Source organism: Prionailurus bengalensis, chromosome C1, assembly GCF_016509475.1.
Source record: "Prionailurus bengalensis isolate Pbe53 chromosome C1, Fcat_Pben_1.1_paternal_pri, whole genome shotgun sequence".
Taxonomy (NCBI): Eukaryota; Metazoa; Chordata; class Mammalia; order Carnivora; family Felidae; genus Prionailurus; species Prionailurus bengalensis.
The window spans coordinates 99,240,265-99,262,912 of NC_057345.1; the positions used below are offsets into that span (position 1 = coordinate 99,240,265).

The following is a 22,648-nucleotide window of genomic DNA, read 5'->3' on the forward strand; positions in this document are numbered from 1 at the left end:
CAAAGATTTCTTCTTCATTTATTTTAGAGAGAGAGCACACAAGCTGGGGAGAGGGGCAGAGGGAGGGAAAGAGAGAGAGAGAGAGAGCCTTAAGCAGGCTCTGTGTTCAGTGCAAAGCCTGATGCCAGGCTCAATCCTATGACTCTGGGATCGTGACCTGAGGTAAAATCAAGAGTCAAATGCTCAACTGACTGAGCCACCCAGGTGCCCCTAAATAAATATACTTTTTAAAAAAATACACCTAAACCAAGCAAGCAAGCAAGTCCTCCTTGAGAGCAAGAAGGTAGAGGTCTCTGGTTTTTCTCCCAACCTAAATGCCAGCTGACCTTAAAGTCTTGGAAAGCCATAGAATTTGTATTTGTCTCCACTGATATTTAAGCTCAGGAGTTAAGTACAGGTGTCACCAGACTCCAGTCAGATCCTGGCGTATTTGGATCTTGCCCTCTGTCCCTGGAATTAAAAAAATTTTTTTGTTAATGTTTATTTATTTTTGAGAGAGAGAGAGAGCACAAGAGCGAGCATGGGGGAGGGGCAGAGAGAGAGGGAAACAGAATTCGAAGCAGGCTTCAGTCTCTGAGCTGCAGCACAGAGCCCAATGAGGGGCTCGAACTCACAGACCACGAGATTATGACCTGAGCCGAAGTTGGATGCTTCACTGACTGAACCACCCAGGCGCCTCTGGAATTTTTCCTTTCCTTTCCTTTCCTTTCCTTTCCTTTCCTTTCCTTTCCTTTCCTTTCCTTTCCTTTCCTCTTTTCTTTTCTTTTCTTTTCTTTTCTTTTCTCTTTCCTTCCCTTCCCTTCCCTCTTTTCTTTTCTTTTCTTCTTTTCTTTTCCCAGTTTTTTTAATGTTTATTATTTCTGAGAGAGAGGGAGAGAGCAGGGGAGGAGCAGAGAGGGAGACAGAGGATCCACAGCGGGCTCTGTGCTGACAGCAGAGAGCCCAGTGTGGGGCTCGAACTCAGGAAGTTCAAGGTCAGAGAATAAGCGATAGAGCCGAGAGTCGTGCTGTCTGGGGCCAAAGCCCGGTATCAGCTGCTCTGTGCACACGGTTTCCCGCAGCAGAGATGCGGAGAACAGTAGCAAGCGTAGCTGTGTAGGACATTGATTTGGTTTGGGTTTGGGCCTTCAGATTCATCTTTCAAAAACGTCTTTCAGGTTCTTAGGAACTAAAGCACGAACTCTGCTCCCAGGTGTTTGTCTTTACCGCAGGGCACGGGCAGGGCGAGCCCCTTGTCTCTGTTCCCACGGCCGTCGTAACAGACGCCAGAGGCCACGACATGTCTCATTCCACTGTCTTTGTCCTGAAAAGAAAGTGGGCCAGTAAGGCAACATTGTCAGCAGTGAGTTTCACATTTAAAAGTGGCTGTCGAGGGGCGCCTGGGTGGCTCAGTCCGTCAAGCGTGCGACTCTTGATCTCGGCTCAGGTCATGGCCTCACGGTTCCTGAGTTCGAGCCCCGTATCGGGCTCTGTGCTGACAGGGCGGAGCCTGCTTGGGATTCTGTCTTTCCTTCTCTCTGCCCCTCCCCCGCTAATGCTGTTTCTCTCTCTCTCTCTCTCTCTCTCTCTCTCTCTCTCTGTTTCAAAATAAAAATAAAAAATCTTTAAAAAGGTAAATAAAGGTGGCTGTTGAATTGCCTCAGACGTGTGTGCTGACCCGTTGCGGGCCTGTCTTTCCCATGAGTTCAAGTTTGGGTCAGCCTGGGCCAGGCAGAGTAGAGGGGTGTGCTTTCGCTCTGGCAATGGTGTCGGCTCTTCTGACCCTAAATATTCCATCGTCCGTGTGGTCTGTCACATACCTGGCATTCCTGTCCGTGTCTTTACGTGCAGGTTCAAGGGAATTTCTGTGACAGTTCTGCCTATCACCGTGCTGTTTTCCACAAATCCGTGTGGTCTGTGAGCAGTTATTTCCCTGGATCGTGATCTAGGGGTGTATGTTGGAACACGATATCGATTGAGCTCAGCCTTCTCTATCTTGGGGGGGTGGTCCTTGCCGTGGGTTTTGGGTGAGGCCATGTCTATAATCTGTACATCAGCCTCCACCTGCCTATAATACGGGGTTTCCGCGTGAGGGTTGTTTAGTCAGATTACTAGTTCTCGGAATGTGACGGCGATAAGAGAGATGGCAGGTTTCTCACCAACTTGATTGTTCTTGCCCCCGCTCCGTCCCCAGAGACGGCTGGTCTGGAGACTGGGACTAGTTGAAAGATCTGCTTTTCTCCATCTCTGAGGCCCTTTTTGCCTTGGAAACCCCATGGTTTTATGAAATGCATGCTCTGGACTGATCATATGCCTGTTGGAATTCTGGGGTTTCCTACAGGAGCAAGATTGAGCCAATGAGTGGTATGTACTTGGGGGAAGTCATAGGAGGTGTCCCTTGCACACTGGGGACTTTGATGGCCTTGCTGAAGAGGGAGAGTAGCACGCTTGAAAACCCCACAGGTCCTGTGTGGTGGCTGTTGACGCTGTGCGTTTTAGGGACAGATCAGTGGTGACCAGAGAGTTAGAAAAGGCTTCCTAAAAGAAATTGGGCCTGCTTGGGCCTTGGAAGACCCCAAGTTTGGAAGATGGTGAAGGACAGAGGTGCAGAAAGATACTGAACCTTGACAACGGCCAAGGACAAGGGTGTTCCTGCATCCTGGCATTGTGGGCCATGGCTGAGGCCAGCACTGGTGCCCTGCAGGATGTCCCCTCAGTGGCTGCTGAATTGCTCTTTTACTGGAAGCCAAATGCCATATTAGTAGCATGTTACTTTTAACCTACAGTCAGTTATCGGACAGACTCAGTCCACGGCATGAATCCAGATCCAGAATAGACATGAAAAAGACCTTAGACTTTGGATTGAAATAGACCTCAGACTCACGTGCCGTAGCAGATTTCACTTAGCTGGAGCAGAGTTCCTCGCTTGGGTCCGCCAAAGCCCTTTTCCCTATTTATACCCAGGCTGAGGATGTATGAGAACAGAAAGATGATTGCCAGAGGCGGGTAGGGAGACAGCACCTAGGAAGGAATCTGATAGCCACAGTGAAGGCTGGAGTACAGAAGAGATGTGAAGAAACAGCCTTGAGTACCCAGCGTGGGGCGTGGGGACAGGTGGCCTCTGTCTCCTGTGGGGTCTGACATTTTCACGGGGCTATGTACGTGGCACAGCTCATAATTAACACATGAAACATTCATCCTGAGTCACCAACAAGGCTTAAGTCACGTATAGGTTACTGTCTTTAAAAAGATGAAAAAAGGCATATTGAATTTTTTTTTAATTTTTTTTTTTCAACGTTTATTTATTTTTGGGACAGAGAGAGACAGAGCATGAACGGGGGAGGGGCAGAGAGAGAGGGAGACACAGAATCGAAACAGGCTCCAGGCTCCGAGCCATCGGCCCAGAGCCCGACGCGGGGCTCGAACTCACGGACCGCGAGATCGTGACCTGGCTGAAGTCGGACGCTTAACCGACTGCGCCACCCAGGCGCCCCGTATTGAATTTTTTTTTAAAAGTTTGTTTGTTTTGAGAGAGAGCACATGAGCGGGGGGGGGGGGGCAGAGAGAGAAGGAGAGAGGGAGAACCCCAAGTAGGCTCTGCACTCAGCACAGAGCCCAAGTGAGGTCACGACCTGAGCCAAAATCAAGAGTTGGATGCTTAACCGTTGAGCCACTCAGATGCCCCACATTTTAATCCAGATTTTGCAAACATTTAAAAAAGATTTTCTTTTAATGTTTATTTATTTTTGAGAGAGAGATAGAGAGTGAGTGAGCCTGAGCAGGGGAGGGGCGGAGAGAGAGGGAGACACAGAATCCGAAGCAGGCTCCAGGCTCTGAGCTGTCAGCACAGAGCCTGATGCGAGGCTCAAACTCCCGAACCTCAAGATCATGACCTGAGCCGAAGTCAGACACTTAACTGACTGAGCCACCCAGGCGCCCCACAAGCAGTTTTTTGAAGTTGGGACTTCAGTTATGTGTTATTTTTAGTTATGTGGAGCTTTCTGTACCCGGCATTGCTAGATCTGTTGAGTGGTGCACAGACGGTTTTCTATGGACGAGGCCATGCACCCCTCTTAGAGGCATTTCTAACCTTCCCAGGGGAGTCCCTCAGCTCCTGTGTCAGCTTGTCAGCCTGGAGTGGGGCTGGCCCGGTCCATGGCTGCTTCTGGGAAACTCTGGTACCTCTGTGGAGGTGACAGTCCTGGGGAAGGCGAGCACTGCCTGACTTTTCCCTCTCATTCCGAACTGAACAGTTTTCCTGAGCAAAGGTTCTCGGGGACTCGGAGAGCCACACAGGTAACGTCAGCAGCTCCTTTCCCGGGTTCCCTGCCCCATCCCTGCACGCTCCCCAGGGCCGCCTGGGCTTTGGCGTAAGTGGGCTTCGAGGGAGGCTTGTGGACTTGCCCGGTTTGGAGAGTGTCTGCCCGCAGCCCTGTGCCAGAAGGAGGCAGGGCGTGGGGTGGGCACCCCGGCAAGCGAAGCCGTGCTGGAGCTGCGTCTGGGCAGGACATCCCTTCTCCAGGCAGCACAGCACGTTGTCTGTGGTTTCGGGGTAGAGAGGCTGGGAAATGGGGCCACCGGGCTCCCATCCAGCTTTCCCTCTCCTGCCTAGCAGGCCCTGACTGAGTTAGCGGGATCCCCTGGGCTCCTCTCTGCGGCCTGGCTGGACAGAAAAGCCAAACCCAGCAACCACAAGAGGGTTTGCTTTGAAGACGGGCCTGAGAATAGCCTGTGAGTTGCCCTTTAAGTTTTAAGTTTTGATCAGGGAAATAACTTTCAGCTGGAATCCAGGAGCCTAGGGATGTTTTCACCTTTCACGTGCATATGGTAGTGTGGGAGGAAATATTTGCACGCCAGCGTGTCTGTGTGCATGAACTGAGACACTGTGTGTGCGGGGACTTCTGGTCTCACCGAGCCCGGAGCCTCTGGAGAGACAGTGCACCCACCGGGAAGGGGGTGGGATGGGTGCTTATGAGGGTGTGTGTGTGTGTGTGTGTGTGTGTGTGCACACGCATGCACGCGTGATCAGGCTGCAGAGAGTCTCTGGATGGAGGGGTGGGGGTGAAGAAGTTCTTGCCCCGCTTTGGAAAATACCAGAGACAGCCGTCAAGGAGGAGCCCGGGTCGTTCTGAGCTGGAGAGCCACTGAGCAGACTTAAGACCTGTGACACAAAACCTCGGCTCAGGGACCCCTTGGCTTGCTCAGGGAGTCTGGACCTTCCCTGCACTCTTCCCTGCGCTCCCTCAACCCACACGTATTCCCGTCAGCTGTCACAGGGCTTGGGTTCTCTGTAGGGCTGGCTAACGAGTAGCCCCTTGCGTCCTGCCTTTGCATTCCCGGGGCTGGGCAGACGGAAGCACTCAAATGTGGAAGGGATATTGAGCGGCCGTGTGACTGGATGACTAGGGCTTTCAAAACGCGCATTTGCTCGTAGGACTCTGACTTCCATTATACAGGGCTGGTCTCGCCAGATTCTCCCAGCCTCCTGTGAGTGTGCCTGTCGAGGCTGATACTAAGCAGCAGCCGAGGGTAGACCAGTGATTGACTGAAGCACTGTTGGGATATAAGTGGGGTAGCGTTGCCATGGCCCTGCTATCAGGGAGGTTAGCTGATTGACTTCTGGATCGTTTTTAGACTCTGTGCCAAACAAGGGGAGCCGAGCCGGGGTTTGACAGAGTGTCCAGCTGATAGGTTAGGGGGCTATGTTGTCTTTCTGTGAAGTGCACATCCCTGAGCCACTCAGAGAGTTACAGTGGCCATCCAGGAATGGAGGGCAACCCTGTCCTGGCACCTGGGCTATTGTGAGTGACCCTGGTAATCTCACCCACTTAGCAGGGGCTAGGAAGGAAAATAAGCAGGGCAAGATAAAAATAAATTTGTGGAGTTGGTGTCAGCACGTACACTGTCCCACAGGGGCCACGTGTCGCAAGGAAAGAGCATAGGCTGGAGGTTTGTAAACCCAGATTGGAGTTCCAGCTCTCCTGTGTGCCGATCAGAGATTTTTTTTTTTTTTTAAGTTTATTTATTTATTTTGAGAGAGAGAGAGAGCACACGAGCAGTCGTGGAGCAGAGAGAGAGAGGGAGAGAGAGAGAATCCCAAGTAAGTTCTACACTGTCAGCACACAGCCCGACAGGGTTAGAACTCACAAACTGCAAGGTCATGACTTGAGCTGAAACCAGGAGTCCCATGCTCAACTGACCGAGCCACCCAGGTGTCCCTGGTCAGAGATTTTTGAACGACAGTTTTCTTACCTGGAATGATTGTGGGAGTCAGACACGACGGTATGCGAAAATCAGTGCTGTATGAACCCAAGTTTTTCTTTGAGGTGGTGAGTGTCCTGACCAAGAGCAGGTTCTTCTGCCGCCAGTAGGGAGCGTGGACGCCCTCCCTCCTCTGCCCCTGTACCTGTTGGCCTTACCTCTTCCCTGCTCCTAGGGGCCTGACCTTGGGCAAGGAGAGCCCTCTGCATATGCCTCTACTGAGGGCCAGAGACAGCAGAGGGCCAAGGGCAGAAGGCCTGGTAGACCAGGAAAGGTCAAGGTCTCAGCTGAGGGCTCAAGGGGTCTTGCTCCCTCTGAAACACGGAGCTCCAGCTGACCTGTGGCAGATAAGATGGAACCCAGAGGAGGGATCGGGATTAAGTAATATCTGCAGGCAGCATGCACTTATGTATTTATGTGTTTGTATTTATTTATTTTATGAGAGAAACAGCGTGAATAGGGGAGGGGCAGAGAGAGGGAGAGAAAGAGAATCCCAAGCAGGCCCCGTGCTGCCAGCCTGGCCACCCAGGCGCCCCACTGGAGCCGGCTTCTATCACGTGCCCTCTGCCCTGTGTGGTTGCAGTTGGTTCTGATTTCTAGAAAACCGAAAGCCCAGCCTTCCTTACAACAGGGGCGATGGGGCTTAGAGGGAGCCCCTGCACGGAGACCTGAGAAAGCTGAACCTACACTTGGTCCCTTCACCCGTTAGCCCCGCCACCGCCACCATCTGTAAGGCTCTTGACCCTTGTGGGCTCCTCGCTTCCCTCGTTTGTAAACTGAGAAAAACGGGAAAGTTCCGTGCAGCCTAAGCAAATCTAAGTTATAACTGATTCCTTTCTCAGCTGTTGTCTCGGTGGGATGTGGCTAATGACATAGCCCGGGAGAAGGCACAAGAGCCGCTTGAGGACGGAACTCAGTCTCACCTTTAAATTCTCGTCCCGGAGACAAACGGGGTGGTGAAACCCAGGAGCCGCTGCCAGTCTGCCAGGTTACCCTTGGTGTCCTGACTCCAGAAGAGGATTTTTTTTTTTTTTTTCATTTAGGACCTGCTTATTCAATGAAAAAGCATTGCATTAATTTTGCCCTCTTTTCTCAGTATCCAGCGAGCAGCATTGGTGGTTCTGGAAAATTACTATAAAGATTTCACCATCTATAACCCCAATCTCCTAACAGCCTCCAAATTCCGAGCAGCCAAACACATGGCCGGGCTGAAAGTCTACAATGTAGATGGTACGTGCCTTGAAATGGTGTCTCTCGTTGGTGGATCTAGGGAGCACAGTTTGGGCAACTCTTTAGCTTCAACCTTATGGTCCATCTGTTTGGTTCTCCCTCCCCTCAGTGTCCATCTCTATGGTACATTCTCAGTTCAGAACCATTTTTTTGCTTTGCTTTGCTTCTCTTTTTCCTTTTCTTTTTTCCCCCTCCCTCCCTTCCTTTCTTCCTTTTGTTCTTTCGTTCTCTCTCTCTCTCTCTCTCTCTTTCTGTAGGCAGACATACTTTCAAAGGAATGTTGATTTACAGCCCACACATGTGGGAGGTTCATTCATTTTGGGATTTTCTGATTGAAAACAATAGTGATGTACGTTTCCTGCATCCTGCTCAGAAAGCCGCTTTTGAAATTTTGGATAAGCTACCCACAGACTCAGCTCCCTAGGTCCATGGAGTCCGTAACTTTCAGTAGTTCAGGCATCTGGTGAGATACTTACAGGGATTTCTCAATCCTGGCTAGGAGCTGGGGCTGAGTGGGTGGCCGGAGGCCAGAGGCCAGCCTGGGAACGTCAGAGTTGCATTTCAGAGCTATCAGATGGTTAAGTGCAAGAAACAGGACACAGTGTCATTTCTTGCTCAGTGCCTTGGGTCAGGGCAAGAGCTTTGCAGACCCTATAAGAGGATCATATTGTTAACAAGTCAAGTGATTTATGGATGGTGTCAATTTTTAGTGGCGATATCCTCCCCATTTTTGGCGGGGGGAGGTGGTTTCATGAGATATGCACTCTGGTGGGATTCCCAGAGGGTTGGTAAATTTCACCTACTCTGAAAACTTAGCATAAATTCCCATGAGTGAAACCAAGTTATTAACTAAGTAGTTGATACAGAAGAAAGCATGTGATCTGCCTTGTCCTTCTGAAAAGCGAAGGTGGTCTGTGGGCAGCTGGGAACAGGGCCGCGAGTTCCAAGTCTGTATTAACAGACGGGCCATATTGCCAGACCTCAAGTCCTTTTTTTTTTTTTTTTAATAAACACTGTGACCACTGTGATATTCCAACATGGCTTGCTGTCCTGTGCGTAATCCGTGTCTCCGTGTCCCTTGGCTTTCTTTTTTCTCTGTCCTCATTCTCCCCATTGCGTGTCATTCTCTCTCGTTGTCTTGTTGCCGAAACGTGATGTTCCACATACCCTTTGTGGCCAAACGGAAACTTTATGTAGCCGATGGTGAGTAACCTCTTCAGCGGACTCCGTGTGTTGTTTTGCGCCAACGTTTTAATCATCTCCTCCTGAGTTCTTTCTCCATTTCCACTGATCCCAGGGGGTTTGGGGGAGATTTCCTTCCCCCAGGGAGCGCACTGAATGTGAGTACAGGAGGTCCTGTCCACCCTCCTGGGAAGCTCCTTCTGAGATTTGTGTATGTGCGGGTAGGCGGGTAGACGGTACTGACAGACCGAGGTACTGGCTTTCTGCTGTACTTTGCAGCCCCATGGCATTAAAACCGTTCTTCCGCCTCCACTGTCCTTCCCCAAAGGCCCCAGTAACAATGCCACTGGTCAGTCCCGGGCCATGATTGCTGCTGCCGCTCGGCGCCGAGATTCCAGCCACAACGAGTTGTATTATGAAGAGGCTGAGCACGAGCGGCGGGTGAAGAAGCGGAGAGCAAGGTCTGTCGCCCCCCACCCCACCCCGACATAATCCCCTGTCATAGTAGACTTTTTATTTCTTTATTTTTTTACTGCCGGAATGAAATCTCCATGTGTAAACGTGACACGCTCAAGCCTTAGGAGTATCTCCCGTCCCAGGGTTTCTCATACTTCGGCGCCCTCGGGAGGGCTTATTAAAGCACGGATCTGAGGGTCCGGGCCCCACCTGCAAAAGTAACTGACTTACTCTTCAGTGGGGCTGGAGTTGGGCCCAAGAATCTGCACGTCTTACAAATTCCCAGCTGATGCTGAAGCCGTTGGGCTGCGTGGCCCACGCTTTGAGGGGCCCCCCTCCTACACCCCCAGGCCCTTGTTGGTTTCCAAGTTCTGATCATGTGAACGGAAGCGGACAAAGTTGGTTTCCATCATGGATGCTGGGCCCCTTCCTTCCTTTTCCCCCCGAGGCTGCTGGTGTGGGTGGCTGGATCAAGGGGGATACAGCTCTGGTTCTTTGCAAGGCTGCTTCTGAACCGCCGGCCACCCCTCAGCGTGTGCAGAGCCCTGTGTGTGGCCAGAGTTTGAGTAATCTTGCAGCTCTTTTCCTGTAACCCTTCGTTGTGGAGATGGAAGGGTTGAAGCAAGGCCCCTGAGCTCGTTCGTGGCAGAATCGACTTGAGCGGTCATCCCCCCGTCCCAGGGCTCTTTCCTCTTCACCCCTCTGGCTCCCCTGCCTACCTTTCTCCCTCTGTCCCCTCTCAGCCATCTGGAGTGACAGCTAAGGAGGTGAGCCCTGGGTGAGCTGGCGGCAGGCCGGGACGCAGAGGCGGGCGGGGGCCCTTCCAGACCCTTTAGCACCGCTCTGCTCTCAAGCCTGCAGCGGGCCCCGTCCTGATGACTGTTCTGTTGCCCGCCAGGCTGGTGGTGGCCGTGGAGGAGGCCTTCATCCACATCCAGCGTCTCCAGGCCGAAGAGCAGCAGAAAGCCCCAGGGGAGGTGATGGACCCCCGGGAGGCCGCCCAGGCCATCTTCCCCTCCATGGCCCGGGCTCTGCAGAAATACCTGCGCACCACTCGACAGCAGCATTACCACAGCATGGAGAGCATCCTGCAGCACCTGGCCTTCTGCATCACCAACAGCATGACCCCCAAGGTGCCACCTGTCCCTGAGCCTGGGAGGTCCCGCTGTCGGGTGTGCCCGGGAGCGATATGGTCAAAGTCTTCTCTAAAGCACCGACTCATGAGAATTCATGACTCCCACTTAACTTTGTATTATCTGGGTGCAATTGGTTTTTGTTAAATGGCCCTTTGACAGCCTCTAGGTTCACGCAGAGGAAGGACTTTGACTTAGAGACAGTATAGGCAGTAGTTAAAGGGACTCGGCGGGTTCTGGAACTGAGCAGACTCCTTCTAACCTTCCTCCTCCACCAACAAGCTGGTCACCTTGGGCAAATGCTTCGATGGCTCTGTGCCTCACTTTCCTGCTCTATCCATTGGGGCTAATGGTTAATACCTACCTCATCGGGCTGCTTTGGGAACTCAAAGAGCTCGTTCATATGAAGTGCTTAGAACAGTGCCCGTCGTATGGTAAGGACTGAATAAATGACTGTTATCAGTGGAGGAAGGAATGCCAGCACTCTGTTAGGCGTTTTGGATGTCGTGGAGTTAGTTTTACTTGAATGGTGTTTTGAATTATGACGTGAGCATACTTTCAGGGATATTGCAGGAAACGGCTGTGCATCTCAGAGAGGGCTGTGGCCAAGGAAGCAGAATAGAGTAAATGACCTGTCACCAGACAGAGGGGAGCTCAGATCCCAGCTCCACCAGTTGATTGGTTGGTGACTTTGTAGAAGTCACTCTACATTTGTCTCCTCTTTTATAAAATGGGGACAGCGGCAGCATCTACCCGATAGGCCTGTTGTGTGAAAGTCATGTTAAATGTGGCAACACGACTTGTAAATCACAAGGTAGGGAGTAAATGAGCTTGGCATACAGTGCTCATGAAATGATTGGTGGCTTTTGTTCTAAGGGCCCGTGTACACGCATCGCCCTGTACGTGTACAGCGTGTGGCTGTGTTGTCACTCATCAGTAGCAACCGTCAGGAAAGCAATACAGAGATATTCAGTGGGGGTCTGTAAGGTTTTCCATTTCCTTTGACTCACTAATTCCTCTCCTAGAAAAAGTATTCAGCGCAGTCAGATACATACACAAATATACATGAAGGTGATTTTTGCAAAATAATCTGGAATAACTCCACGCCGGCCATCACCTAAAAATAGAACAGTGGCTTATAAATCACGGGATGTCACCTGTTAAAAATAGAAGAATCTTTGTTAGAATATTAAGTTACAAAAAACGGAATGCAAGAAAGTACGAGTATGATACATCTACACATGCAAAGTGATAGCTGATACCATGTGGAACGGAAGCCGTTTTCCTTTTATTTGAGATGTCTTACTGTCCTGGTTGCTTTCGTTTTTGTTTAAAAAATGTATACTTTTGGGGTGCCTGGGTGGCTTAGTGGGTTAAGCGTCTGGCTTTGGCTCAGGGCATGATCTCACAGTTTCTGGGTTCGAGCCCCGTGTCGGGCTCTGTGCTGACAGCTCAGAGCCTGGAGCCTGCTTCGGATTCTGTGTCTGTCTGTCTGTCTGTCTGTCTGTCTCTCTCTCTCTCTCTCTCTCTCTCTCCCCCTCCCCTCCGCTCATGCTCCATCTCTCTCTCTCTCTTTCTTTTTTTTTTCTTTCAAAAATAAACATTTAAAACAAAAATGTATACTTTTTCTGAATTAAAACTCATTTCACACTCTTTCTTTGTGTAAAAATCCAGGCATTAAAGAAAAATACAATGTGCAAAGGGAACTCTCCATTCTACTACCCTAAACTGTTCGTAGTGATAAGGAGTCAGTATGTATGCTTCCAGAGGGTGTGTGTGTGTGTGTGTGTGTGTGTGTCTGTCTGTCTAAAGTAGAAGTGGAAAAAAAAGCAAACCACAAATGGGAGCTTATGCACACACACGCACACACACACGCAGTTTGGAAACTTGCTTTTTTCATTTAAAACGATCCCTTGGCTGTTTTCCCATGTCCGTACCTTCCAGATCTCTGTCCTACAGATCTAACTCGTTCTCTTTAGTAGTTGCATCTTATTCCACTGAATAGCATGATTTGTTTAACCAGTGCTTACGATGCACATCTGGATTAAGATCTTTCACTAGTTTAAACCAGGGCTCAGCTGTTTTTGTTAATCGAGTTTTATTGGAACACAGCCACACCCTTTTATTTCCATATCGTCTATGGCTGCTTTCTCTCTCCACAGACTGAGTTGACCAGTTGTGCCAGAGTGTGGCTTGTGAAGCTGAAAATATTTACGTTAGAGAAAATGTTGCCAACCCCTGGTCTAAACAGGGTTGCAGCAAATATCTTTTTTACATGTCTTTGTGCATCTGTGTAACTATTTCTGAAAGATGAATTTCTGGTAGAGGAACAGCTAGATCAAAGGTACAGATCTTGCCAAATTGTCCTTCCTAGGCATGTTACTATTTTACACTTTTGCCTCTGAGATAGGATTGTTTATTTCTCCCACACAATTGGCGTGTTGGGTGTTACCATTCTTTTTAATCACTGTCCACATAAGAGGAAAAAAAATATTTTTCATTTTAATTCCTGTTTCTTGAATTATTAATGTGGTAGAACATCTTTTTCACTATGTTAATTTTCTATTAATATTTATTCTATAAATTATTAATTTCATTTCTCTAATTGCTGAGTTATTTCTTTTTCTCATGATTCATAAGAGCTGTTTCTTTTTTGTGAGAGAGAAAGAGAGAGAGAGAGAGGATGAGCAGGGGAGAGGCAGAGAGAGAAAGAGAATCTTAAAAAAAAATTTTTTAAATGTTTATTTTTGAGAGAGAGACAGCATGAGTGGGGAAGGGGCAGAGAGAGAGGGAGACAGAGAATCTGAAGCAGGCATAGAATCTGAGCTGTCAGCACAGAGCCCGACGCAGGACTCGAACTCACAAACCATGAGATCGTGACCTGAACCAAAGTCGGATGCTTAACCGACAGAGCCATCCAGATGCTCAGAAGGAGAGAGAGAATCTTAAGCAGGGGCTCAATCTCAGAAACCGTAAGATCATGACCTGAGCCAAAATCAAGAGTCGGACGCTTAACCGACGAGGCCACCCAGGTGCCCCCGTAAGAGCTATTTTTATATTAGAAGGATGTTGAGGCATGGCTGTACTTCCCGCCTTAGAATATAAGCGTACAGATCAGAAATAATATACTTTGCAGCAGAGTGAGGTATAGAAGGAAGGGGATGCACATAGAAACCATCCTGTGTCTAGGACCAGAGTGCTATATCCCCATATATCCTGTCTGAATTGCTGGCTCATTCTTTTCTTGCAGCTTAATCAGTGTATTTATTGATTTAATACACCGCTGAGCCGAATGTCACACGGGAGTCAGGCCAGTGATTATAAGCGCTTGGAGGAGGGTGTGTTCATGTGTCCAGAGGTTCAGGTGGTGGTCTGAGGAGATGTAAACGCCCAGGAGGAACAGTGCATGTGGACACCATTTGGGGCGGAACGGGGGCAGGGGGTGCTGTCCAAGAACTCCCAGGAGCTAAGGAGCTAAGCACTGTTGGAGCAGAAGGACAAGGACATGGGCTCTGGCATCCCTCGGACTTGCCCTGTGCACACTGGTCCCACGGGAGATCACCATCGCTCACACTGGTTGGGTTTCCCTTGTGCCATGCGATGGTTGGAGGTAATCTTTTCATCCCCACAGTGGCCCTGTGACTTAGGAGCTGTTACTCTCTCCACTTACAGGGAGGTTAAATGACTTGTCCACAGTCACACAACCTGTGAGTGGTACAGCACGCATTTTCAAGCGTGCAAGTATATCCTTTTATGTGTTAGGCTTACATTTCCCTGGTGTCCCTCGGGGCCAGCCCTTGCCCTGAGGAGCTGTCCGTGCAAGAGGAGGCAGGCCCAGCACAGGGACAAGTGGTGGCATGTGTGGTGGGGCCGAGCCTTGGCTGGGCTGGTGCCTCAGCGATGGCTTCCGGGCAGATTCGGATGCCAGCCACCACCACCCCCACCCCGCCCCACCTCTGGTTGGAAGTTGGCAGAGGGGAATGAGGACGTCCAAGGAGGTTTCCCTACCCAACAAGGTCTCCGTTGTGAGAGTCTGATGGGAATACAGTGTGATAAGCTGGGTTCCATCTTGGTTTGCTGGGAAACATTTTCATCGGCACAGGATGAATAGGCCCCTGGTGGCACTGCCGTGGGCGTGGGGTGATTCTTCCCTGATGGACTTTCCCCTCTTTTCCAGGCCTTTCTGGAACGTTACCTCAGCGCAGGCCCCACCCTGCAGTATGACAAGGAGCGATGGCTCTCGACGCAGTGGAGACTGGTCAGTGATGAGGCTGTCACTAACGGACTACGGGATGGAATCGTTTTCGTCCTCAAATGCTTGGACTTCAGCCTCGTGGTCAATGTGAAGAAAATTCCATTCATCGTACTCTCGGAAGAGTTCATAGACCCCAAATCTCACAAATTTGTCCTTCGCTTACAGTCTGAGACCTCAGTTTAAAAGTTTTATATTTGTGGCTTTATTACAAAAAAAAAAATATATGAGAGATATATATATATATGTATACCAGAGGGGCATCCTTTTTTATTCTTCTTCATCGCTGACTGAAACTGGCAGATGATAGACCAGTGTCCTTTCACCATCCGCACTTTATTTGGAAGGAAGCAGGGGATGTCCACCCTGGAAAACAGTGACTGACGACATCTGACTTCTGTGGATGGGACTTCTCTAGAAGCTGTTCCCTGGCGCTTCTGTGACAGCTGTAAACCAAAGCGGAGCTGGTGGCTCTCAGGAGCCTCGCCTTACAGCATCTAGTCCCCGCCTCTCGTCCAGGACCACGCCCTCCTGTCACTTCTGGTCCACCCCCTGGTAGAGCTCCCGGGGGACACATCTTTATTCTGTTCGCGGAAACCAGACGCGACATGTCCACATATGTGTTTGTGTAAGTAAACGTCCAGCACCACATCACCCACGGGAGCCACGGGCCGTTCAGGAAACGCCTGCCTTCATCTTTGTTCTTTGTTGCCTTAAGTGCTGCAGAGAGAGGTCACGACAGAAAATGTGCACTATCCGTTTACAGCTCTACGTGATTTTATGTTGTTCTCTCCCCCAAGGAGAAAACCTGCCTGTCCTGTTTCTGACCCAGCTTCCCTCGAGTTGAGCAGGTAGACCTTTCCTGACCCCATGATTGCCCACCCATCTCCCTCCACCTGCCCTCCCCTGCACGCACCACACACCGGCCAGGGAAGGCTGCCGGGACCTGGCTCTTCACGCGGGCTCGCAGGCTTTGTGCGCCGCCTCCAGTGGGCCCCGGGGATTGTTTGCATAGGGAAGCGTAGAGTGCCTACCAGCTAGAACACAGGGCGAGCAAGCCTGCTAGGCTGTCCCTCCCAGGCTGCAGTGGGAGCCCCTCCCCTCCCGGTCCTCTTCCCGGCTGCTCATAGGGACCAGGCGGAAGACTGACACCGGGACTCAGGGACTGGCAGGTGCAGCTCAGAGCCTCTCATTTCCTGCGGAGATGAGTCCTCGCCAAAGCTTCAGAGCCGGCTGCCCTGCCACGGGAGACCAAACAGTGCCCGGCGCAGTGACAGCTGCTGCTGTCCGCTCCCTGCTTTCTGACCACCATCACTGTGCAACTCGTCACTTCTGCCACTTAGCACCAGGGAAGGAGCTGCTTTGGCCCTGGTGCTGGAATTTCTTGTAGTTATTGGGAAAGTGGGGAGAGGGATTGGGTAAGCGGCCGAGCTTGGGAGAAGGAAAGGGAGGGAGCCAGTCTTAGGATCCCGGGCCATTCATCTGTGATCGGTTTCTGAAATGCCGCTGGTTTCAGTGGGCTCACCCCCTGGCCAGAGGGAGCAGCCGCCGCTTGGGGGTGGGGGTTGTGGCAAGCTGACCCGGCAGAGGCCTGCTGTAAGGGAGCCCCTGTCTGTGCCTCCGTCTGCCTTCCTGTATCACGGCAAACCTTTACAAAGTATTTGGCCTTGCTTTTCCCAGGAAGTTGGGGGTATTCAATCACCTCGCTTTAGAAAAGGAGAACGCTGTCGGAATGTTCTCTCTGTGTGTGTGTGTTGGCACATACCCTTACTGGGCTGTGCGTTCCAAAAGTGGTGCAGTATTTGTGTATCATTTTTGAACATCACAATTGGCTTTGGATATTGGTAACGCACCTGTACCTGAAAAAGTAAACAGCATTCTCGAATCAACAGCCTTCCGCTCGAAAAGATAAGTGTTGGAAAAGCAGAAAGGAGACACCAGTCAGTGTGGCCTCGAGCCAGGATGTGCTGTGTCACTACATGGTTCTGTTTATGAAAAACACATACCATGTAACCATGGTGCTTTTTTCCTAGCTGTTGCCTTTAGGTCCTTTCAAACTGGACATTCCTTATGATATCTTTCTCAGGAAATCTATTTTGGGAGATGGGGCGAGGAAAGGTGTAAGTGGATGAGACTTTGGCTGTGCAGCAGTTCTAATGTCCCAGGCTAAGGGTGTCAGAGGCTTCTGCATCAGGGAGGGACACAGCGGCTAGAGACACCGTAAGTCCGTAGAGTTCATATACAGGACACGTAGTTCGTAATGACACTGTTCATCAACGTTCTAAAATACTGTGCCTCCGACCCGATCTTAAGTCCCCAGCCCAGGAGTTACGTTGGCGTCACTGCCTTGGTGCATGTATTCCCAGCAGGGTGAAAAAGGGTTTAAATTAAGGAATTTGTTTTCTCTCTCCCCTCCCCCCATCCTCCCTCCCCCCAGTCTTTGCATAGGAGAATGTCAGCCTTTCTGAAATTATTGTTTCGGTTTTAAATTGGATATCGATTTTTGACACTGGCTTCGTATTGAGTCCCCTTTGAAAGAAGAACAAAATAAAATGCAGGATCTTTGGATAAAGCCTTTGCACTTTCAAAACCTTAATAACTCGAGTTGCTGGTGCAGTGGGAACATTGTAAGTGACATTAAAGAGATTGAAGGTTTCAGAAAGCTGCGTCACACAATCGAAAACGATGCGTTTTCATTTCAGTCCATGGAACCAAAAGGCTATTCTTTTTAAAAGAGGGTAAACTGCCTGAGGGCTAGTAAAATATAGGTGACTTCACATTAGAGGAGTCAGGATTTCATTTGCCTTAAATGTTTATAGATTTTCTATAACTTTCAGCGTAAGGTATTAAAACATGAATGTTCAATGTGAGGAGTAGAGGACCCCGATGAGGAGTGCGTGCCTGAGATCACTCTGTTCCCTGCTGCTGTTTTAACCAGTGGGTAATTTTTGTTCTTCGGTGCCTACTTCTGATGGTGATTATAATTTTCAATCGTCCACGAACTGCATGTTACAGTTAAAAAGTCTGCATTCCTAGAGGGGGAAGGAACTCTAAGGCTTTGTGGTTTATTCATCCTCTGCGTTATCGGTTAAGTCAGAAGCCAGAATACTTAATGCTGAAGTTCACAAAGCCCTTGAGAAAATGCTTGGCCAGGTTTTTGCCTGGCTCTCATCGTCTTCCCTCTCTGTCGTTCCCTTTCACATCTACGGCCAGGAGAAACTCTGTGCAGAGGCGGGTGGAGGTAGGTGGCCCTGGGGGGGGTGGGGGGGGGGTGGGGAGGTGTGTGTGTGTGTGTGTGTGTGTGCGCACATGCACACATGCAGCATTGTGGCTCATTGCTAGAGTTCAAGCGCCTTTTCAGTGTGTGGGGGGGGTGATGAGATGAGGTGTCCCCCTCCCCTCTCACCCTACTTATGGCTCCCCTTCATTTTGCGTGCATGTGTTTAGATACAGCTGTATCTCTGTGGCAAGTCCTCTGTCGAGATGGTAGGAATTAGTTACCCTGACTCTCTAACCCCCACCCCTGGCGCCTGGGGAAGTGAGTGTTAGTCACTCCACAAAACCAAGAGAATCGGGCCCTTGGTTCACACGCCCTCTGGCTGGGCTCTGTGATGTAGCGTTCCCTAAATGGGGACGCACACTTGTTTGTGGGTATGTGTTTCCATATCTGTGTGCATTTCTCTTGAGGGTAATTTACGAGACAGGCGGTGTCTGGTTTATATGTTAGCCATCTGAACATCTGTGTTGTCTATAGATGGGTTAGTTCTGTCAGCAGGTAATTGATGCGTGTGTTTGTATGGATGAGTGTCTTGAGGGTGTCTGTGTTTCCCCCATACCCTATGGTGGAGAGAGTTCCTAACAGCACCCAATCCTTCAGAAGGCTTCTCTAAAGTACGTTATTTCTCCCTTGGCTCCTATATTCCTTTCCATCACTTATACTGGCTTCTCCCCAGGAGTAAATGGCTTTAACATAAAAGTGTCTTCTGGAAATTTTGATGTCCTGCAGACAATCCATTAGACTCTCTCCTGCCTCAGGACCCTATGACCTGAAAACAGTAAGAAGCAGAGAAAGAAAGGTCAAGCTTTCTGCTGCTCCAGGTTCACTACCTTGGAAGCCTTATTCTATGTTTCTGAATATAACTTAAAAACTGAGCTTCATAAAAAAAGATAAGACTGATTACTAAAAGTAGCACAGAAATGTTAACATAATATTTAAATAGTCCAGCAGCGATCCTGCGATTGTAAAGTGATGTAAGTATTTCTGGGTAGTGTTTATGCTTTATGGATCTTGTTACAAAAAAAAAATAATAAATCACTACTGTGAATTTACTATGAAACCTTGTGATCACATTCCATCGTTAATAAAATATGAGTCGTTCTTAAGCCCATAGCACAGTTCTTAAATGGTATTCAGGGCAGTAGTGAATCAAGGTAATTTAGACACTACATTGAAGTTGCTGTATTGCACTTTAACCAAGTTGATGCCTAGAAAATTAGATTTCAGGTCATGTTTTTGACAAAACATATTTTGGTCAGACAAGGAAGAGAAGGGTGCCGACACTGTGTCTCAGGTATCACGTCAGGTGCTGTTCTAGAATGGGAACTCCTTGGATGCAGGGTTATCTCAGTTTAACAGGTGAGAAGGAGGACAATCAGGGAGGGAGGGACCAGTCTCACGTCTCATGGCTAGTGAATGGGATTTCAAATCTAATGTCTGATTCCAGCCCCTCGCTCTCTGTACCTCGAGGTGTGATCTAAATGATCTGGCATCTGGGAATGTGGAGGAGGGACCTGAGGACACTTGACCTTGAATCTGAACCTGGGGGTGAGGGTTCCTTGGAGGTGGTGGAATCCCTTCGATTCTTTCACTTTGTACCAGAGCTGTGGCCCCAGGGGGAACCTCTCTATGGTGCTGGCATGTTTCTTGCGATTTCTAATTGAAAGAATGTGAGAATGCCCCACCCCCAGGAAAACCAGCACGACCAAGGTGCTGTTGTTCTGGCAGCCACCCTTTGCTTTTGCCCCTCTGGCCCTCTGCCTCCATCCTGCTGGCTTGGGCAGGTGGGCAGCGGGCGGACCAGGCTTCTTCCTGAGCTGAGGAAGCTTCTCGCTGGTGCTCTGCTTCACCTGGTTAGGGTGGGAGAAAGACCACCCACAGGCCCCACCTCAGGAGCTCTGGAACTGGGGGTCCCTGGCCTCCCCGTGACATTGGTGCTCTCAGCAAGCACTTTGCACCCCACCCTTTTTCCCCACAGTTGCCCTCAACAGTTTTAACAGAACCGATGAAACAGAACTCTGGAAACGCAGTTTTCCTCTCTTCCGATGCCTTTAAGTTTTGTTCCTTGGAGTACAGACTACCTTTTTCTCTCCTGCTGTTTGCTTTCCGTAAAGGACAGGAAAACGAAGATGGGGCTCTCATTTCTCAGCATGGCTGCTCCTTAGGGATTGGCACAGATTTCCAAAGGGTAGAAAAGAAACTGTAAAACTGCTAAATAAAATAGAATTTGGGGACTCTGTGAGTCTCCCTTGCCAGGCCTTGTCCCATTTTTATTTAGATAATCCAGTTTGCTTTGTTTCACCTGTAAAATAAATCTCTTTTAATGGGTTGTCTTAGAGTTTCCCTGATACAACAACAGATCTCTAACAGCCGAAGCATTAAGTGAAAGGTTACTTCCAATATGGCACTAAGGATCTACAATTACGATGTCTCGCAGCTTGAAAACACCAGTGGTTTGACTTAGGGGAATAAAAGCACTCTTACCTTGAGCCTGGGAGGGGTGGGGCGCAGTGGGACAAATGTGATAAATGCCAAGGCTTTGGTCTTCAGAGTGTCTTTGGCACTTCTTTTGGCACTGAAATAAGTTTTGCATACAGATATTTGAATGTACAGTTGTCTGGTTTTGTGTTTGCTTATATTTATCGGAGTTTGCCCATGTAACATGAGCTTTCATTCTGAAGGAGCTGGTCATTTAGGAGTCGTTAAGCCCCCCAAAAGCCCAAAGCCTAGGAAAGCTTCATCTCTGAGGACCAGAGACTGTCGCTCAGGGAATTAGTGATGGGACCCAGGCATGGGATCTGTGGGTGACAAGTCTAGTTTGACTCACGTCATAGGGAATTCAGATCGTTGCACACTGTCACCATTGCAGGGGCCAGGTAGGAAGAGGTGCCCCTCTGTCATAGAAACAATGGAATATTCGCTTCATGTGGTTCATCATTCTTCAAGAAAAACGATCGTAAAATTCGAACTCTGGTGGTAATTCCTTATTTTTATAATGGATTTGCTGTAGGGTTATTTAAATAGCAAACTCCCCTGAGGTCCCTAAATTATGACATTACCCAAACTTGATGTCCAAGCAGTCGTTTGTGAGTACAACTGTTGTGTACAGTACAGGACACTGGCCAGAATGAGAACGGCTGGGTCCTGACTCATGGGGGTGGTGAACATCACTCACCTGGTGAATGACCACTTACTCAACAAAGACTCTAGAGAGAAGGCCAGCAGGGCCGAGTCAGGTCTTCAGAGAAGTTCATTTGCCAACAAATTGCTTTTGTATTGAAAGAAATTTTCACTTGTGGATCTACAACCCGGAAGATTCCATGACAAAACGTTCTGTCTGTGTCTGAGGGAGCCAGAATGGTTTGTGCAAAAACGGGGCCGGGGGACTTTGCGTTCTTTCTTGGTAGTTGATACTGTGCTTTTTGTAACCGGGAGGGGGCAGTTTTGCTAATCAGTCTCTGCTCTCGTCACCACGTATGTATGAGAACTTCTGAATAGGCTCTGATGAGGCCTTTCGAACATCTAAATGAATGGATCAACCAGCAGTCATCCGCACGAGGACACTTACACACATGCACAAGGTGTATCCTAGGAGATGTCTTCTCATTGTGACATCTATCAGTACCAATGTTAGTGTTTACAGCTGACACGGTGTACCTGGCAGCCAAGTCATTTGGTCCCCTTTTGGGTCCCACCCCCAATCCCAATTAACTGTTAAAACATTTTACATGTTGCATTTTTTTATACTGTAAAACTTGAAAAATAAACTGAACTCCCAAATTGTATTTGGCTTCTTTTTTTCATGTGATTATTTCAATCTAAAAAGTTGTTTGGTGTTTTTTTTTTCTTTTTTTAGGGAACATTTGCGCTCTTGTATGATTTTGATACCCTCTTAAAAACACGTCAAGGTTCTGTGAAAACCAAGACAATTATAATGATAGATTGAATGAAATGTGGATTGCCACTGTAATGAAAACTATCTGTTGTGATCATTTTATGCTCAAGAGAATGTTTTCAAATGAATAGATAACTGAACATTAAAATCGTAGGCTCTAAACATGAAGATCAAATGGGCCTTTTGAATAAATCAGCAAGTGAAAAAAGATCCTGGAGTTAAGTAGGGAGGAAGAAAAGTGTCAGACCCTGGATTTGTTGGGGGAGGGTAAATATTGGATTGTTTTGGTGAGTGGCTTGGTAATTCAATGTTAATTATTGAGGGATTTCAGATAGGTAGGTCTATTTAAAAGGAACTTGATTATTTTCCAAAGAAATGTTGGAACTTGCCTTCTGCTACACTCAGCTACTTTTTACCTGGATGGAATGCTGAGAGCACACAATCAAATTCTCACCTGTTGCATGGACAGGGGTCAGAGAAAGCAATTGATTTGAAGATATTCACTGTATAGATTATTGACAAATCCTGTTTCTCTGGGCCATCGGCCAAGACGTGCATACTTTATATCTGCACAAGCAAACCCTGCTGGAGAAAAGATTAAAGTTGCCTGCAGACATAAGCCGAAGAGTCCTCTCTTTTTCATTCACTGCCCATTCTACTGCTATGGAATTTTGGAAGAGTTTTGAGAATATCAGATGATAAACTATCAGATTACGGAAGTGGAGTGAGAGATACCAGAATGGCACCAGTTAAGTCACTACCTGCACGCCCAGTGCCGGAGACCGGGCTCACCAGCAGTGGCGTGACATGGGCATTGTCCCTGCTTCCGGAGAGACTTGGCAGTTCCCTGCTGGTGTCAACGTGTCACGCAAGCATCTTCTGGTTATACAGGCTAAGGTTGACCTAGAAAAACAAAAACTGCATTCGACTTTTGGGTATGTTCTCTGTATTTACAGTTGAATGTGTTACTGAGGTTCTGAGAA

General features: G+C 48.9%; 1 protein-coding gene across 1 annotated transcript in view; it reads left to right on the forward strand.

The window, feature by feature from the left end:
• The window catches only part of VANGL1 (VANGL planar cell polarity protein 1), a 55,251-nt gene extending 33,696 nt beyond the window's left edge, over nucleotides 1-21,555 (forward strand). Inside the window, exons 5-8 of the mRNA XM_043575929.1 lie at nucleotides 7,337-7,470; nucleotides 8,981-9,113; nucleotides 10,007-10,241; nucleotides 14,419-21,555. Coding sequence (XP_043431864.1) covers nucleotides 7,337-7,470; nucleotides 8,981-9,113; nucleotides 10,007-10,241; nucleotides 14,419-14,679 — 763 coding nt within the window. The 3' untranslated portion in view covers nucleotides 14,680-21,555. The remainder of the gene's footprint in view (nucleotides 1-7,336; nucleotides 7,471-8,980; nucleotides 9,114-10,006; nucleotides 10,242-14,418) is intronic.
• The last annotated feature ends 1,093 nt before the right edge of the window (nucleotides 21,556-22,648 follow it).